This window comes from Chelonoidis abingdonii, chromosome 1 (genome assembly GCF_003597395.2).
Source record: "Chelonoidis abingdonii isolate Lonesome George chromosome 1, CheloAbing_2.0, whole genome shotgun sequence".
In the NCBI taxonomy this organism is placed as follows: domain Eukaryota; kingdom Metazoa; phylum Chordata; order Testudines; family Testudinidae; genus Chelonoidis; species Chelonoidis abingdonii.
This window is the reverse complement of record NC_133769.1, coordinates 204,496,487-204,516,072: the sequence shown is the minus strand read 5'-3', so window position 1 is coordinate 204,516,072 and position 19,586 is coordinate 204,496,487. Positions and strand designations below refer to the sequence as shown.

At 45.5% G+C, this 19,586-nt stretch overlaps 1 protein-coding gene across 1 annotated transcript in view; it reads right to left on the bottom strand.

Annotated features, from left to right (window-relative positions):
• Positions 1-4,017: 4,017 nt before the first annotated feature.
• The window catches only part of MORC3 (MORC family CW-type zinc finger 3), a 53,553-nt gene continuing 37,984 nt past the window's right edge, over positions 4,018-19,586 (bottom strand). The window contains exons 15-17 of the mRNA XM_032789824.2: positions 18,150-18,981; positions 6,929-7,092; positions 4,018-4,461 (exon numbers count right to left, since the gene is read on the bottom strand). Coding sequence (XP_032645715.1) covers positions 4,308-4,461; positions 6,929-7,092; positions 18,150-18,981 — 1,150 coding nt within the window. The 3' untranslated portion in view covers positions 4,018-4,307. The remainder of the gene's footprint in view (positions 4,462-6,928; positions 7,093-18,149; positions 18,982-19,586) is intronic.

Genomic DNA, 19,586 nt, shown 5'->3' with positions numbered 1-19,586 from the left:
CTGCCGGCTCCACTGTTCCAACCGACCGACACGGGCGGGTAAGAAGGAACTGAAGGGACGGCTAAGGGCGGCTGGGTCGGCAGGGGTATATATCCGGCACCATAGCGGCGCCACTCCAGGGGGCGCCCTGCCAACCCACCGAGTGTTGCTAGGGTAAAAGTCTTCCGACGAACGTGTACGCGGCGCGCGCACACCTAACTGGAATGGATATGAGCAATCACTCGAAGAAGAAAGATAAGTTGTTAAACTTAGTTCTAGCCTTTTTGGAGCTTACACAGCAAGCATCTACTCTTTGGTTACTCAGGGAAAATCTTCCATGGATTACTCTGAACCAAACAAATAAAAATAGAGCAATAAAGTATATATTAGTACAACATCCAATTTCACATCTAAATATATTTTGCAATATAAAATCATTCCAACAAATGCTTCAGGGCTCTTAAACTGAGTTTTATATAGAATGTATTTTTTTCACCCCATCTGGGTCATCTGCAAGGTTGGAACCCACTGTCTTCCAGTGCACAGCACAGACCTCTTCCATGTCAAGTTATAACTGGTGGTGGTGCTGGTGTGCGTGCGCAGGGGTGGACCAGGGGGGTGAAGCATGATGATAGTCTTTACATGGACTAGCCCTTACAGGGAGGGATAGCACATTGCCAGTGGGTTACACAAGCTTTTGTGGACTGCTGGGCACTGGAAATCTTGGTTTCCATTGCTGGCTTTGGGAGCAGTGTGTGGTCTAGTGCAGGGGTAGGCAACCTATGACACATCTGCCAAAGGTGGCACCTGAGCTGATTTTCAGTGGTACTCTCACTGCCTGGGTCCTGGCCACCAGTCCGGCGGGGGGCTCTGCATTTTAATTTAATTTTAAATGAAGCTTCTTAAATAATTTAAAAACATTTACTTTACATACAAGAATTTAGTTATATATTATAGACTTATAGAAAGAGACCTAAAAACATTAAAATGTATTACTGGCAAGTGAAACCTTAAGTTATAAGTCAATAAATGAAGAACTCAGCACACCACTTCTGAAAGGTTGCCGACCCCTGGTCTAGTGGTTACAGACTGGATAAACAAATGTACCTGTGAGATTTGTCCAGGGTATTGCAGGGAACTGCCCAACCTTCTTGAAGTAAGTTTGCTTTATAGGCTATGGATTGTATGCAATTCCATGTGGGGAGGGAGACCACAGTCTTCCAGGAACTAGGCTGAGTGGAATTAGGCAAATTCACTCCAATTGTAACACTTCCAGAGAGCTAGCACTGACTGGAGTCTTGCATATACTTGTTCAAACTGAACTATCCTGGGACCAAAAAAGAAGGAATTTTGTTTAAAGATTTAAAACTAATGGAGCGCTTTCCTTCTAATCCAGCAAGCGGAGGACCCCAATCCTCAGGGAAGTGTTAAAGCACTGGCAGACTAGAGCCCTTGTGGAAGATGGGGTGTGATCTCTAGTAAATTTAGTGTATGTGTACATTTTTATTAAGAATAAATGTGCTTGCTTAGAAAGAGCTGTGTGGTAATTTAAATTGTGGCACTGTTTACGGTCCCTGACAAGAAAAGTAAAACAGGCCTGCTTGGGCAGTCTGACTACTGGGGAGTTCACAGTATAGGCACGGAACTGTGCTGCCTGGAAATAACTTGGATTAGGAGGGAGAGAGATCTGACAGCTGGGAGCTTAGAATAGGTGCCCTTGCTGGACCACAGTGTCGGAGCAGATGCAGTTGCTCTGAACTGTGACAGTACCAACAACCTTTGTTTAGGAAATCTGGCACTGAAACTGGGACTTTAGAACATGAACACACTAACCTCCAGCACTTGAGTTAAAGAATCAGGTCTCTTAGCATGGAAGTAAAGTCAAACATCTATTTGTGGTCTAACCGCTAAAGGGAGTGACAGAACTACACTATTAGTGCAGATTACAGAAGCAAGCAATCTGACATTCTTCTGAAAGGCTGCATGGTAAAGTGGAGGCCAGATTCCTCTTAACGATGAATGTTAAAATAAAGCCAGAGAGAGCTAGTGTGCATATTATTTAAAACAAAATTAATTTTTTATTGACCAGTTAAAAGTTTTGATCTGACAGAAAACCAGAATGTGTGTTTTTGTTTTTACAAAAAAATACATCTATGTACTTTAACAAGTAAACTTACTTCCATTTACCCGCTGTTCCTCAAAATTTAAATGTACAGTATAAATTTTTAATATAGACATTTTACCAGTCATCTATAATAAATTCAACTACAGAAGTATCTGGACAAAACACTGAGAAAATAAATAATGACAAAATGAAAAATTGCACACCAGTTTATCAAAAAATAATGTTCATATACCTAAGCCATATTTCAGCTACCTGTTCAAAATTAAAAACAGTAAATTTAGCCATTAAAAGCACAATAGTATTTCTTTATCCCTACTAGCATAATACTAGATCAGGTATTCAAGATACTCTTACGCTAAACAGACTAGCATAGTACAACTAAGGGAACGCAACCTAATTTAAACAGGATAGTAAGGTTGCTTAAGCCAAAAAACATAGGTTTTGTAGAAACAGATGTTTCACATTAATATGTTTAAAATTAAAGGGATGTTTTCATGATTGCTTTAAAGGTTTTAAGAGAAACAATTTTTGTTTCTCATTAGTCAAATGAGAAGGACACCTCTTGGCTGGGGAAAAAAAGATGGTTTGAAGGAGCATCACTATCCCCATATTTGTCCTCAGCACTTAAATTTAAACATTCACCTGTTTTGCAGATATTGCAGCACTGTGCTAGTGCATAAGAACCAGGAAAAGAGACTAGAAACAAAAGGACTAGCCCATTTTTTGTCCATAAAAAAATGTGCAAAATTTAAAACAGCAAAAACAGTGAAAGCAAATTAGATTTAAGTTTTCAGCTTTAATAAACTCATTGGTCATTACCACCATAAATAAGGTAATTTGCTTTTAAAAGTATCTAACTTAAATGCCCTTTTAATTACATAATTTCTCTAAAACTGAGTAGCCCATTGTAATCATACAGCATGCTGCATTATAGGTATTTTCATGGGAAGCTAAATTAGGAGACATTGATTACAGTGGTGTCATTTCAACAAAGCTAACAAAGGGGGGTTTCTATGCCAGAGTCAGTAATCAATATTGCAACAATTCAATGTTCTGAGGTTTTTTATTTTAGGACATCTTGTCCCTATTACGTATTTGCCAACATCACAAAACCACTATTCAATTTAACGTGATTCGCAGTCTTCACTCAAGGAGATAGTATTAAAATGGTAGCATTTCAGGTCAGTATTGAGATACATGAATAAGCTTACACAGCACATAACAAAACTATGCCTACTTGTGGTTAGTACCACAGCAGTATGCATCTGAGGGTATGGCTACACTTGGAATTTCAAAGCGCTGCTACGGCAGCGCTTTGAAGTGTGGGTGTGGTCGGAGCCGCAGCGCTGGGAGAGAGCTCTCCCAGCGCTGCATGTAAACCACATCCTTTACAGGTGTAGCGTGCAGCACTGGGCGCCGTGCTCCCAGCACTGCCGCCCTGATTACACTGACGCTTTACAGCGCTGTATCTTGCAGCGCTCGGGGGTGTTTTTTCACACCCCTGAGCACGAAAGTTGCAGCGCTGTAAAGTGTGAATGTAGCCATACCCTGAGTGGTATGAGCATCTGCAATTCCCACTGGCTTTGGTGGGAACTGCAGGTATTAACACTTGTCAGGATCAAACCCTTGTACAAAAACAACCCAAATTGCTACCAGGGACCATAGCCCAAACATTTCATGTACCAACTATATTTGATCGTAAGTAAAGGCAAATGCACAAAACTTGCCTGTTCCATTATTGTTTACAAGCAGAATACTGATATTTACAACAATGCTTTTGTGGTTTGTTTTTGGAGGGGGATCAGAGAGGGTAAGTTTAGTTTTGGGGGAACAAATACATTTAAGGATCACTGAGAATACAAAAGTTAAAAGCAAAATGAAAAGCTCAGTAAAAACTGCTTAAGATTCCAAAGTAATAGAAAATATTTGCAAGTTTAATTACATTTATTTTTAAAACAAAATTCTTAATAAGTTAGGTACATCCACGGCCTGTCAACGTTGACTGTTCCTTTAAGGAGAAAGTTAAAGGTATGTGAAAAGTACCCACAGTATTTGTGACACCTGAGTGCACACAGTATATGTATTTTACACTGGATTTATATCTAAATTACTCAAACAAAAACAAAACCAGTCTTTACAATTTGGAAACCATACAACATAGTGGAAGATTCAGCAAGTGTCTTAATGTCTTCAGTAAAGGATATTAAGTAGTGGTGATTTCATGCATTTGTTCCACAACTTGTCCTAAAATTTCATCAACTATATCAACATCATAATTAACTTGCTGCAAATCTAAATCAGGCATAATTATGGCCAGTAGCTGTCCAACGTTAACTCGTAGGGATCGCAGTTTCAGGCTGTAAGGAGATAATGTTGATCATATTAAGGAAGATTTTATATATAGAGTGCAGATAAATTCTGAAATTACACTCCATAACATTTTATATTGAACTTTATATAAACAATGTGACTGCCTTATTGAAAAGAGAAGGTTCTGCAAATCTGAGTTTTACAAAGAAAAATATCAGCCAACATAAGATATGATGAAATTTAATTTAAAGTAATCTATGAAGTAACTTAAGGCAAGGATCTAGCTGGACCAGTTTTTCCAAGGTTTGAGCACCACAGTTTCTGTGCTGGAGATCACATGCTCATTCCGTTTTAAACAAACACTAAGGGCAGAACTTGGTTTCATCCGCCTCGCCACAAAACAGGGGCTCTTTTGAAGCAAAATGAAAGGGATTGTGTTTGTTTGGGTAGCACAAACCCAAATACTGACCCAGATATCTTACTTCAATCTCCATTTTGCTTTCTCTAAACAATTCCAAAGTATTAAAAACTGGAAGTACACGCAGAAACATGATAGGGCGCGGCATATCTGGCCCAAGTGTGAGGCACACACTGAAAGCCACCTCTAGAGACGGACAAAAGGAGGAGGGGAAGTAACCAGCTGGAAAGAGAAATTAATTTGTCCAAGAACTACCTTAAAAATAAAGCTACAATAGGTACGTAAAGCTATGTTTTAGCTATATTTCTCTGTTACACTCTACAGGTTTTTTCTGCTTCAGCCTCTTTCCTTTCCTTCTTCTGTTTATTTTGTGTGTTCCTTCTCTTATTCTTGCTTTCCTGTGTTCATTTTCTCACCCCATGCCTCTTTGCTGCTCCAAGTTACTTCCAACTCAACCATCCTTTTTATCTTTCTTCCTTCTGCCTGCATTTCCTTCCAGGTTAGGCTGGGACTTATCAGCAAAATGGATGCTGATTTGTGGGTGGCCACTAGTGCAACGAATTCAAATAATCTGCAAATCCTTCCAGGGAGTACAAGACAAAGTTGGAGGCCAACAGCAAAGAAAATGCTGGCAGACAGAGGAACGATCACAACTGATGCAGCTACAGCTCAAACCTAACATTAGAGATCTGGCTAGCAGTGACAACTCTGAACAGACTTGTATGGAATAGTAACTCAATCTATTATTACAATTTGCAGTAACATTTGAGGAAGGGTGTCAGTAATCCATAAAGAACATTTAAGGCCTAGTCTACACTACAGAGTTAGGTCAACATAAGGAAGCTTACGTTGACCTAATTTTGTTACGCATCTATACTACAGTAACTCATCCACTACACTGACCTAATAACTTCAACTCCGTGTGCAAAAGAGTGCGCTTAGGTCGATGTAGTAGTTAAGTTGCTTACATCACGTTGCTTCTTTTGACAGCCTGAACCCTGTTGCCCTTGCATGGAGCCAGCCAGCGCCATCAGCCCCAGCTTTGCTGCCCCCACATGGGGCCAGCCGCCCCAGCCCCAACTAGGGGCAGCAGGACTGAGGCTGATGGCACCGGCCCCATGCAGGAGTGGTGAGGCTGATGGCACTGGCCACCAGCGGGTGCCAGCAGCCCCAGCCGCTCCCTCAAGTGGCAGAACGAGCCAGCTCATGCCAACAGCCCCAGCACTGCCCCTCTTGCACAGGCCAACCACTAGCTGACTACCATTAGCCTCAGCATGGCCAGCCTCCCCAGTCACCTCCACGTGGGGCATGCTGGTGGCATCAGTCCTGCCCCATCACCTCCGTATAGGGCAGGCAGCCTACCATAATCCCCTTCATGTGGGGCCAGCCAGTGCCATCAGCGCCAGCCCCACTGACTGGCCGGCTTCAGTGCCAGCCCCGTCACCCCTGCCCCACCGAAACATACAGCCCTAGGGCAGAGGGTTCCCACAGTCAGCCCTGCACCAACTGTCAAGCTTGCAGTGGTGGGGCTCTGCCTGTCAGCTCCTGCAATGCCCCCACTTAAGTCAATGCAGGCGCTCCTGGTGAGGACGCAAACCATTGGCACAAGGAGGGTCGTGTTGACATGAACAGCTGATTTAATTAGTGCGCTGGCTGTAGGTCAACATAACACGTTGACTTAATTTTGTAGTCTAGATCTGTGCTAATATACATTTGGAGGAAAAATGCCTCAGAAAATGGACAACATCTTCTGTGCGTTGTATAGTGGTAAGTAAGCAAGCTGTTAACACCAATAAAAAGCCATTGTTCTACCTGACTAAAGAGAAACCTTATTTTATTTTTTTAGGGTTTTAAGACAAACTACACATTTAGATTCTTTTAACATTTGCAATCTGGACCATATTATACATAAACTAATCTGAAATATTTTTTGGAAGATAAATTGTGAACATTAGCAGGGAAAGAAAGGGGCAGTGAAGATTCAGAAAGTCACAAAAGATTACAGAATGAATCATGAACTTTGACAGGGTTTTAAGGTACAAGCCTGATAGGCTATTCCAGGCAAATTTCTGGTCTAAAAGAAAAAAAAGCGATACCTTTCTTCATCAGAATAACTGACAGGATCTTCAATGTTACTGGCTGTAGAATCATTTGCACATGCTACCACTTGAGGAATTGTAGCTTTTAACTGTGCAACTTCTCTTTTAAGCTCTTCGCACTGAAAACCAATTTGAGTTTTTTCCATTTCCAGCAGTTCAATCTGAGACAGGTAAATCAAAGTAAGTTAATTTTATACTTCTGAAGTCAAGGTGGAGTAATTTAAAAATAAGGTGATTTAAATCATTGGCTTAACTAATGATCAAATCACTTGATTTTTAAAAGTTTACTGATGCTTTAAAAAACTAATCTGAAAATGTGTTTTACTGCAATGAATTAAAATTAATAAACTAAATCATGCTTTCTAAAAACATCACTTATGGTTGGGTATCAGCTGTATTTTACAAAATTGCTAAAGGAAAACAAAATATTGAAAATTAAAACCATGATCCTGCAAACACTTAAGCAGGTATGCAATTCTGCTCACATTAATATCAGATTTTCTTCAATGTGACTGCTCATCTGCTTGAAACCAACATGAGTGTACACAAGTTTTTGTGGTATCAGAGGTTAAAATTGTAGTTATTAAAAAGTCTCAGTGCCATAAAATCTTTCCATTCAAAACAAATTGCTTCAATATTATCAGACGTTAAGACTTTCAATACATTAGTGAACATACTTTACATGCGCCAAAATTTTCAAAAACAGAAGCCTAAAGTTAGGCACTTAAAACTAATTTAGGCACCTAACAGCTGGATTTTCAAAAGCACTTAACTTATTTAGGAGCATAAGTTCCATTGATTTCACACTGCAAACCCTGATGGTTGAGTATAGACTGGCCAAAGCAGTTCAGCTTTCTTGACTTGTGGAAGTTCAATATATCAAAAAGTGGAGTTGAGTACAAACACAGCATGGGCAATTTACTTATCAATTCTGTATCTGTGTGTTTTCAGATTAAGGCTATTAATGAGGCTCTTGACTTTTTGAGCATAGATGAGCATTTTAAATCTGAAACTTAGAAGGGCGCAATCTATAAAATCTGAAATTCTATGAACAATTAGAAAGCTAAAGAAACATACAAAACATCCACATTAGCAATTTAATACTATAAGATAGGGAAATAACTACCAACATTTAAAGAATTGATCTTTTAAAAACTAATTTATCCATCCTGTGTGAATTCCAAAAAAACCCCTGTTAACTAATTTTAGAAACTGTCATTTTCTTGGTGAGCAAAAAATGGCAGAGTATAGATACTCTCCTCTAAAAAATATTTTGAAAAAGATGGGAGACAAATTAGAAAACTGATCAATTTCCATGACACATGTACATATAGCAATTTTGTTTAGAATAGTTTTTTAAAAATATTAATGGTTTCTCTCCAAAATGGAAATTTTACTCCTCACAACGATGCCAGCTTGGGTGTCAGATGCTTTGGATGGCAGCTGATCTAGGAAAAGGTCAACTCCAAATTAAAACCACAGCAGGGTCAGCCATGAGTGAGTTACTTAGCTCCTAGGCTCTTGGTGTGTTCTTTGAATGCAAGTATTCAAAACATGTAACCGACACTCTTTTCCAGGCAACAGCGACAAATTGGCCAAGTCGTGAGAACAGCAACTTTGGAATGTAGGTTCACATAGGGGTAAGTCAGGAGAGCTGGTAGAGGCAATGGCTAGAAAGAAAATCCATATACAATATCTGCAGGCAACTATATGGTGTAGAGGCAGAAGTATAATTTTGAAAGATGGATTTAAAGCTTTTTTGGTTTGGAGAAAAAAAGAAAATGAATGGGGTAGCTATGATGAGCTCAGATCACTGATGTCATGAGTGTAGAAAGAAGAGGGAAATGATTGATGATAGTACGGTTGATGATAGAGAATAGGGTTGTCTGATGTCAAAGTTTGCTCCACAAATCAGGCAGACCTATGGAAGAGAGGAAGAACTTTAGAAATGAGCTGGAAAGTTGGTGGTTATGGTTGAAAGTGACACCTTGTTAGCAACCAGCAATCATGTTGGTGAAGGGAGCCCAACAGAAGTAGTGGGTGTAAATTTGGCTTTGGTAAAATAATTGAGAAGGAGAGAACTAGGTTAAGTGGTGTGTAATGGGAGTTCAGTGGTGAATACTGTTTTGTTTTTTAAAAAAGAATCCCATATGAGGACATATTACAGCGGAAAAAGCAAAGCCCAGGTAAACTATATTTTGGTAAGAGAACATACGAAAATGATGAAGGACAAAGGTTGTTCTGCCACATATTCACTCAGTATAACAAGTATGAATAGCTAAAATATATAACCTGAGAACACAGGAAAGAATGAAATTGAGGAAGAAATTGCACTAGTAGTTAGTTATGGAAGGGGGCAGAAAGCAAGTTTGCTAAACAGTAAAGGAAGGTTTTCATGCATTGCCAAAGACAGTGAAGTGAGTGGAGGGAGACTTAAGAAAGTTTAAGAACATAAGAACAGCCATACTGAGTCAGAGCAAAGGTCCATTTAGCCCAGTATCCTGCCCTCAGACAGTGGCCAAATCCAGGTGCCCCAGTGGAAATGAATAGAACAGGTAATCATCAAGTGATCCATCCCGTTGTCCATTCCCAGCTTCTGGCAAACAGAAGCTACAGACACCATCCCTGCCCATTTCATTAAGGCATGAAGGTAATGTGGCAGAACGAGTGGTAAGATAGGGTACTTTTGGATAGCAAGTAATTAAAAACAAAGAATTTAAGAGTCTGAGAAAGCAGGTTGGGATGAGAATAATAAAAAGCACACAACATGCAAAAAAGCAGTTGCTAAGGTGAGAATGGAAGCTGAAGAGGAATTATACAGAAAGCTGGAGGAAGATGATGTCAAGAAAGTATCAGAGGGGTAGCCCTGTTTTGTTGCTTTTTACAGATCCAGACTAAGAGTCCTGTGGTACCTTATAGACTAACAGATGTATTGGAGCATAAGCTTTTGTGGGTGAATACCCACTTTGTCAGACAGGTTGGCAAAAAAGATGAACAAATGAAACACAAGATAGAGCTTTCTGCATGAAGGATGGGAACTGTGTGATGACTAACCCTAAAAGTGTGGTAGAGATATGGAAAAAATATTTCCAAAGGCTGTTAAACAAGAAGAGAATTGCAACTGCAAGCACCTCCAGCAATTATGGAAAAGCCTCAAAGAGGTATTGCTCTCTGTAGAGGAGGTAAAAGCTCTGAATAAGATGAAGAAAAGTGAGGCAGCAAGTGAAGATGAGATAACCGTTGCGAGTATCTGCTTTGATCATATCTTCATACATTACTATGTTTGCTGGGATCCTATTTAACTGGAAAATGGGATAGATTATGCCTCTCTGGGAGAGCACGGGTGATGCAAATAATCCAAATACTTATTGGGCATCACTCTGTTAAATCAGACTCAAAGTCCTTGAAAAAGTTTTGGAGGTAAAGTTTTGGTGCAAGGTTGAGGAAAATATAGGAGAAAGGAAGGAATACTACAGACATATTTACAAGACAGAAATTTGAAAGAATTATAAATGGAAGGTGTAAAACACGGTTACTCACCTTGTAACTCTTGTTCTTCGAGATGTGTTGCTCATATCCATTCCAGTAGGTGTACACGCTGTGCGTGCACGTTCGTCGGAAAACTTTTACCCTAGCAACTCCAGCGGGCCGGCAGGTCGCCCCCTAGAGTGGCGCCACTATGGCGGGTGATATATACCCCTGCCGGCCGCCCGCTCCTCAGTTCCTTCTTGCCGGCTACTCCGACAGTGGGGAAGGAGGGCGGGTGTGGAATGGATATGAGCAACACATCTCGAAGAACAAGAGTTACAAGGTGAAGTAACCGTGTTTTCTTCTTCGAGTGCTTGCTCATATCCATTCCAGTAGGTGATTCCCAAGCCTTACCTAGGCGGTGGGGTCGGAGTGAGAGAGGTCACAGTGCGCAACACAGCAGAGCGAAGGCCGCATCATCCCTGGACTGCTGGACCAGGGCATAATGGGTAGCGAAACGTGTGCACGGAGGACCAGGTCGCTGCCCTGCAGATTTCCTGGACGGGAACTCGTGCGAGGAACGCCATTGACGATGCCTGGGCTCTAGTAGAGTGCGCAGTTACACGCCCCGAAGGGAGATGGGCCAGGTCGTAACATGTTCTTATGCAGGACGTCACCCACGAGGAGATCCTCTGTGAGGAGACTGGCAACCCCTTGAGCCGCTCAGCTATTGCGACAAAGAGCTGAGTGGACTTGCGGAACGGCTTGGTTCTTTCTATATAAAAGGCGAGCGCCCTGCGCACGTCTAGGCAGTGTAATTGTTGTTCCCTACGAGATGAATGAGGTTTGGGAAAGAATACGGGAAGGAATATGTCCTGGTTAACGTGGAAGGCCGAGACAACCTTGGGGAGGAATGCAGGGTGTGGCCTCAGTTGCACCTTGTCTCGATGGAACACCGTGTACGGAGGGTCCACGACGAGTGCGCGCAGCTCTGATACGCGCCTAGCGGATGTGACGGCCACCAGGAATGCCGTTTTCCAGGACAAATAGAGGAGGGAACATGTAGCCAGCGGTTCAAACGGGGGGACATAAGACGAGACAACACTACGTTGAGATCCCAGGAGGGGCTGGATGACGGACTTGGGGGTAAAGGCGCTCCAGCCCTTTGAGGAATCTAGTCACCAGTGGGTGTGAAAAGACGGAATGGCCGTCGCTCCCTTGGTGGAAAGTGGAGATGGCCGCCAAGTGAACCCGGAGAGAGGCTATAGCCAGGCCTTGTTGTTTGAGCGACCACAGGTAGTCCAAGACGATCGGGATGGAAACATCGGCAGGGTGGAAGCGCTTTTCCGCACACCAGCACGTGAAACGCTTCCACTTGGCTATGTACGTCGTCCTCGTAGATGGCTTTCGACTTCCTAGAAGTACTTGCCTCACTGGGGAGAGCAGTGCAATTCGGACCCAGTTAGCCACGCAGGAGCCACGCCGAGAGGTGAAGGGACTGAAGGTCCGGGTGACAAAGCCGGCCGTGGTCCTGCGTGATCAGGTCCAGGTGAAGAGGCAGGGGAACAGGGTCCACTACCGACAGGTCCAGGAGCAGAGAGTACCAATGCTGACGTGGCCATGCCGGAGCAATGAGAATCAAGCGGGCCCTGTCCCTGCGCGCCTTCAGAAGGACCTTGAGGATCAATGGGAACGGAGGGAAGGCATAAAAGAGGTGCATTCCCCACGGAATCAGGAAGGCATCCGCTACCGAGCCCCGCTCGCGGCCTTGGAAGGAGCAGAACATCGGACACTTCCTGTTCGTGCGAGATGCAAAAAGGTCCATGTGGGGATGCCCCCACCTGCGGAAAAGTGTAAGGGCAACGTCTGGGCGAAGGGACCATTCGTGGGAGCTGAAACCGACTGAGATGGTCGCCAGGGTATTGCGCGCCCCGGGGAGAAAGGAAGCGACTAGGTGGACTGAGTGGGCTATGCAAAAGTCCCACAACATTATGGCCTCCCGACAGAGAAGAGGAGATCTCGTCCCGCCCTGCTTGTTGACATAGTACACCGCTGTGGTGTTGTCTATAAAAAACTGAGACACAGCGGCCTCGGATCTGCCGATGGAAGGCTTGACAAGCAAGGCGGACCGCTCTCAATTCTCGGACGTTGATATGGAGAAGCAGATCGGGAGGAGACCAGCGACCCTGCGTCCTCAACGGCCCAAGGTGAGCTCCCCATCCCAAGTCCGATGCGTCCGTAGTGAGGGACATCGAGGGCTGTGGAGGATGGAATGGGCGCCCCGCACAGACGACGGACTCCTCCAGCCACCATTGGAGGGAGAAGAGTACGTCCTGTGGGACTGTGACGACGGTATCCAACGGTCGCCTGGCTAGGCGTAGCTGAGGATGAGCCACGACTGCAGAGGTCTGAGCCGTAGCCTGGCGTGCTCCGTCACGAAAGTGCAGGCCGCCATGTGGCCCAAGAGTGTCAGGCAGGTGCGAGTAGAAGTTAGAGGTGCTGCCTGTAACCTCCGGATGATGTCCGTCAAAGCCTGGAATCGGGACAAGGGAAGAGTGCCGTGGCCGTGGTAGAGTCCAGGACGGCGCCGATAAATTCTATCCTCTGGGTAGGGGACAGAATGGACTTCTCCACGTTTAGCATCAGGCTAGGTTCGCGAAAAGGCGGCTGATCATGCGGACGTGGAGAGCACCTGCTTGCTGACGGCCCTCGGATAAGCCAGTCGTCGAGGTAGGGAAATATATGCACCCGGCTGCGACGAAGGAAGGCGACGACTACGGCCATGCACTTCGTGAACACTCTCGGGGCCGACGAGAGGCCGAACGGGAGGACCGTGAACTGATAATGACGGCTGCCTATGAGAAAGCGCGAAGAATCTCCGATGGGGGGGAAAATGGCGACATGAAAATAGGCGTCTTGCATGTCGAGGGGCGGCGTACCAGTCTCCAGGATCCAGGGATGGGATAATGGTCCCCAAGGAAACCATGCGGAATTTCAACTTCAGTAAATATTTGTTGAGTCCGCGGAGGTCGAGGATGGGTCGCAGACCTCCCTTGGCCTTGGGAATCAAGAAGTAGCGGGAGTAGAACCCTCTGCCCTTCTCGTTTTGCGGAACCTCCTGAATGGCACCTTTGTCGAGGAGCGTTTGCACCTCCTGGAGGAGGATCTGCTCGTGAGAGGGGTCCCTGAAGAGGGACGAGGGAGGGGGCGGGGGAAGGCGGGTACGAGGCAAACTGCAGGTGGTATCCAAACCGCAGCGTGCGGAGGACCCAACGGTCTGAAGTGAGCCGGCGCCACGCGGGAGGAAGTAGGAGAGGCGGTCGGAGAAGGGTGGAGAGGGTTCACGGAGGAAACTGGTACATCTCGCCCTCGGGCGTATCTTCAAAATGAGGGCTTCGAGCCGGAAGAAGGCTTGGTAGGCCCTTGGCCCTGACCCCCTTGGTTACCCGACTGTCTGCGCCTGCCATTTTATTGCGGCGCCTGAAGAGTCTTGTCTCTGTCTGGCCGGGGGAAAGGCCTACGATGTTGTTGTTGTTGCGGGCGGAAGGGTCTACGCTGTGTCACGGGCGTATGCATTCCAAGAGCCCGCATAATGACCCTGTTATCTTTCAGGCTTTGCAGCCGCGGGTCGGTCTTATCAGAGAACAGGCCCTGGCCCTCAAACGGAAGATCCTGGATGGTATGTTGGAGTTCCGGAGGAAGGCCAGAGACCTGCAGCCAGGAGATACGACGCATCGTGACCCCGGAGGCCAGAGTTCTGGCGGCAGAGTCGGCCGCGTCCAGTGCCGCCTGCAAGGAGTGCGTGCAACTTTCTTTCCTTCGTCCAGAAGGGTGACGAACTCCTGACGAGCGTCTTGCGGGAGGAGCTCTTTGAATTTATCAGCCGCTGTCCAGGTGTTAAAGGAGTAGCGGCTGAGTAGAGCTTGCTGGTTAGAAACTCGCAGCTGCAATGCTCCCGCAGAATAGACCTTGCGGCCCAGTAGGTCCATCCTTCTTGCCTCCTTGGACTTGGGGGCTGGCGCTTCTTGCCCATGACGTTCCCTCTCGTTCACAGATTGAACGACGAGGGAGCATGGGCGCGGGTGGACATATAGGTAGTCGTAGTCTTAGATGGGACCATGTATTTACGTTCTACCCCTCGGGCGGTGGGGGGAACGGAGGCCGGTGACTGCCAGATGGTGTTGGCGTTGCTCTGTATCGTTTTTATAAAGGGCAGGGCAACACGAGTGGGGGCGTCAGACGTGAGTATACTGCACACAGGGTCCTCAATCTCGGAGACCTCCTCGGCCTGAATGTTCATGTTCAGCGCCACTCGCCTGAGGAGGTCTTGGTGCGCCCTCAGGTCCAGGGGGGTGACCCGTGGATGTCGTTCCGCTACTGCTTCATCAGGGGAGGAAGATGAAGAGTCCTGGCAAGTGGGTCTGGTAGCCTCCGCAGCTGGGAGTACCGGTTCAGGCTCCTGAGGGATTTCCGCAGCCAGCGAATGGGACGGTCGGCCTTCCTCAGGGGATGGTGGGGGCCGTGACGCTGCAGCCTCTGGAGCCCTCCGCTCTGGGTCAGGCGCACGTGAGGGAACGTGCTGAGGCCCCTGGGCTTGATGGTATGCCCAGGGGTCCAGAAGCCCCAGTGCTGTGGGGCCCTGCTCCTGGTGACCTTCCGGAAAGATAGCGGCAGGTCTTTCAGAGTCCAAATAGATGCTGTCAGTCCGGGAGGATACAGAGCCTTGTCGGGAGGGCCATGGGGGGCCGAAGGAGGATAGCGCGAATCCAGCGCCCTTGATGGCGACGACCTCCGCGGTGCCGGAGATCGGTGCCGTGAGTCGTACCGGTGCCGGGACCGGGACCTGCGACCAGCGCGGTGCCGGGTGCCGGAGGTCGACCGGGATCTGGACCTGCGGTGCCGTGAGCGGCTCCTGGAGTCGCGGTGCCGGTAGCGGTGGCTGGAGCCGGAGCGGTGCCGGGAGTATCTGGATCGGCGCGATGATGACCGTGCCGCGAGTACGACCGGTGCCGCCTAGGAGAGCGGTGCCGGGACTGCGAGCGGCGTCGCGAGGGAGACCTCCCTCGGATCGGTGCCGGGATCGCGACCGGTGCCGGGATCTTGAGCGGCGCCGGGTCGGAGAATCCGGGGACGGTGCCCTCATCGGGGTTGGCTTGCCCTTGGAGAGCACAACCCGCACACCGGCGGCCGGGGGTTGGGGCAGCCCAGGCTCAGTTAGAGCAATCAGGTCCCGTGCCGACGAGAAAGTCTCGGGCGTGGACGGAGGTATCAGCTCTACCCCAGATCTTGGCGGGGAGCTGGGAGGGATCGGACTCGACGGACCCGCCGGGCCCGGAGTCAACGAAGCCCCTTGCACAGCCAGCACGGCCGCGTCGGCAGCGGTGCTCTTACGGGGCCGCTAGCCGGGGTTGAGGACATGGAAGGCCTCTTCCGGGAGCCGGTGCCGGAGAAGCCCGTGCCGGTGCGTCTTCGCGTGCCGGAGGGGGTCCGTGCCGGAGCCACGCTCGGTGCGGAGACGGGGTGAAGTCCGCTTTCCATAAGGAAGCGTCCTGAGGCGCTGGTCTCGCTCCCTTTTCGTTCGCGGACGGAAAGATTTAACAGATGCCGGCACTTATCTGAGATATGTGATTCCCCAGGCACTTCAGGCAGCGTCGTGGGGATCACTGTGGCATCGGTTTCTTAACAAGTCGAGCACGCCTTGAATCCCGGCGAACAGGCATCAGCCCGGCGCCGGGTGCGGGATAAGGGCTAGAGCCCCTACCCGATAACGAAGTATAAATAATACACAACTATACTCTAATCATAAACTATAACTACAACTACAGTATGCTAAGTAACTTATGACTAACTATAGAATAGTAATCGATTGACAAAAGAAAAAGTAGGGATGTTGGAGGTCAAGCTATGCCGCGCTCCACAGTTCCAACGACCGACACGGCGGTAAGAAGGAACTGAGGAGCGGGCGGGCCGGCAGGGGTATATATCACCCGCCATAATGGCGCCACTCTAGGGGGCGACCTGCCGGCCCGCTGGAGTTGCTAGGGTAAAAGTTTTCCAACAAACGTGCACGCGCGGCGCATACACCTACTGCAATGGATATGAGCAAGCACTCGAAGAAGAACTGCTATGTAGCATTTACTGATCAAGCATATGACTTGATTCTGCATTGTTTACGGTATTGAAATCGATGGGACGGAGACTTCAGAAATGGATATGATAGAGAAACTTTGAGGGTCAAGAGCTAAGGTGGTAACAATACATGGAATTTCAGAGAGTTCTGAGGCAGCAGTGGGAGTCAGACAAAGCAGTGTGCTGAGTCCACTTTTCTTCATCCTAATTATGGAGTACCAAACTGTGGAGCTAGAGAAAGGTAATCTATGCTGACCATCTGGTCCTTCTGGCTGACAGCAAAGAAGAACTGGTAAATATGGTATCAAAGTAGGCATTTGTGTTTGAAGATCATAGTTTGAAGGTAAACACAAAAGACCAATTATGCAAGTAAGGAAGAGTGACAGAAGAGCTGCTGACTGAAGTTTCTGGAGAGAAGAAAGAATCTCTATGTTTGGGAAGTATATTTCATGCCTCTGGACCAAGATCTGGAGAACTGAAAAGAACCCCACAGTGAGCATGGATGGCAGTGAAAAAGGCAGAAGTACTGTGGAACTTGCAATTAATTCACAAACTGAAAGGAAGAGTGTTCACTGCATTTGTCTGTCCCTGCCTGCTCTGATTTGGCAGTGGATAACATAAAATAATATATTGAAGAGAATGGCAGGCAAGCAGAGAGTAAACAGAGTGCACATGGAATAAATTAGGGGGAAGATGAATTTGGGACTCTCAGTGATAGCAAAGAAAGGATGGGAGAAAGAGGACAGCAAGAAAGGACATGGAAGACAGAGGACACAATGGAAAGACTGTCAAAAGAAGTTTGAAGAGAAAAGGACTGGAACTCCAAAACCTAAGAACCTGTGCCATGGACTGTAAGGAGTAGTGAAGAATCATAGGCACCTCCGACCTCATGTAAATGGGAAAAGGAGTTGAGAAGTGATGTTAAAAGATGGCAGACATAGTCTCCAGTGGTATCTATTCTGTTTAGTAACGGAAACAAATAATGAACTACCCAAAAGCAACGAGAACTCTCTATATTTGTCTATCAGGGTGTTTCCAGCTTACTCTGGAGGGATCACTTCTAAAGAAAAACTAGAGTAAATCTATGCCAATTCAATGCTTGGTATCTTTTCTAGCCGTTTTTATTAGTTGTGTTACTTGAACACACAATACATGATAAATGTATTTACTAGATTTATGTTAATTTTTTTAATTGAACTATTTGAAAAAAATATTCGTGCTTGAATTTTTGACAGAGGCAACAGTATACTAAAAAAATAACAAAGGTATTCATATCTCTAGCAATTTACAACAAATCAAGATCTAGCATATACATAAGAGATGTCAGCTAAATGAAATAATCCTAATTTATTTCCAATTAACTGATTTGAATCTGGATAATTATGATAATTTGTATGTGCAATTGCATCCACAAATTTTGACCCTGATGCTGCAGTGTACTCAATGTGGCTGTTCTCTTTGCTCATAAGGAGCCCCACTGATGCCACAGGGAGTTCTGTGGATGGAACTCATTACAAGATCAAGGCCTTGGTGAATAATTTTGTAGCTAGCTTTTAAAAAAAAACAGAACAGGTCCTGTATATTCACTTTACCTTGCCATAAACCATATTAACAAACATACCTCACTTTTATATTGATCTCTCTCAGTATTGCATTTGTCCAGTTGTCTGAAGACATCATCAAGTTGCACAGCAATTTCATCCACCTCATTTTTATTTTCATTGTTAGAACATTTGCTGCATTCTGTTTTTAAGTTTAGCAAAGTACTACACTGTTCCTTTAGCTTTTCCATCTCTTTTAAGGCCTGCTCATATAAAATAGCCACTTCTTCTGGACTTTTCTCTTTAAAATTTTCTAGTTTATCATCTGGGAATATAATAGTCTCAGTTGACTGATGACACATTTCCTTTTTCACATAGTTATCATTCATTTCTAGTATCTTCTGCTCTAGTATTTTCATCTGGTTGGTTAACATTTCACACTGTTTTCGGTAATTTTCTTTTTCTTGGTTTGCTACTTGCAGCTGATTTCTTAGTTCGTTTAATTTGATGCAAAAATCCACAGAAGAAGTCTCAGAAGCATTGATGATTTCTTCTTGGCTTGTTTCCAAAGTTGATCTGGGTAACTGCGTATCTATATTATCTTCTATTTCTTCCTTTTTAACAACTAAACTTGGGATCTCAGTTTGGGTTGATGCAGTCCACTGCTCATATTTATCTTCTGAACTAGCTGCACCACAAGGCTCCTCTTGCATGCTGCCTTGTTCCATGTTAATATGCTCAGTTTTTACTATTGTAACATCATAGTCTCCTGCAGGCTTTGGAGTACTGCTCTCCTCTAAGATGATGACGTCCTCATCATCGTCATCTTCAGTGTGATTGTCAAATGTATGGTTATTTAATCGTGGTGTCTTTAAAGTAATAGGTGAACAACCAGAAATCTTCCGTTTAAGGCTGGGCAGGGGAAAAAATGAAATAAATCAGCTAGTGCAACGTACTATATTATTCAAAATAATTCCTGTTTTCCCAAACTGTATAATTCCAAGTTTGTGTGAACAGTGCTTATGAAAATAATGTACACATTTGTTGGACTGACCTGGTGATCCTAAACAATCATCTGCACTTTTTAATTTCTAAATTTTGAGGTCAACTTTAGGAGTTGTAAATCCTACTATTTTGGAGTGCTCCTGAAAACTGGACATTGAGTGAACTGACGCTACACAGTGAATGAGGCCTAGTCTACACTACGTGTTTAAACCGAATTTAGCAGCATTAAACCAATTTAACCCTGCACCCGTCCACATAACAAAGCCTTTATATCGATATAAAGGGCTCTTTAAACCGGTTTCTGTACTCCTCCCCGACGAGAGGAGTAGCGCTGAAATCGGTATTGCCATGTTGGATTAGGGTTAGTGTGGCCGCAAATTGACGGTATCGGCCTCTGGGCGGTATCCCACAGTGCACCACTGTGACCGTTCTGGAAAGCGATCTGAACTCGGATGCACTGGCCAGGTAGACAGGAAAAGTCCTGTGAACTTTTGAATTTCATTTCCTGTTTG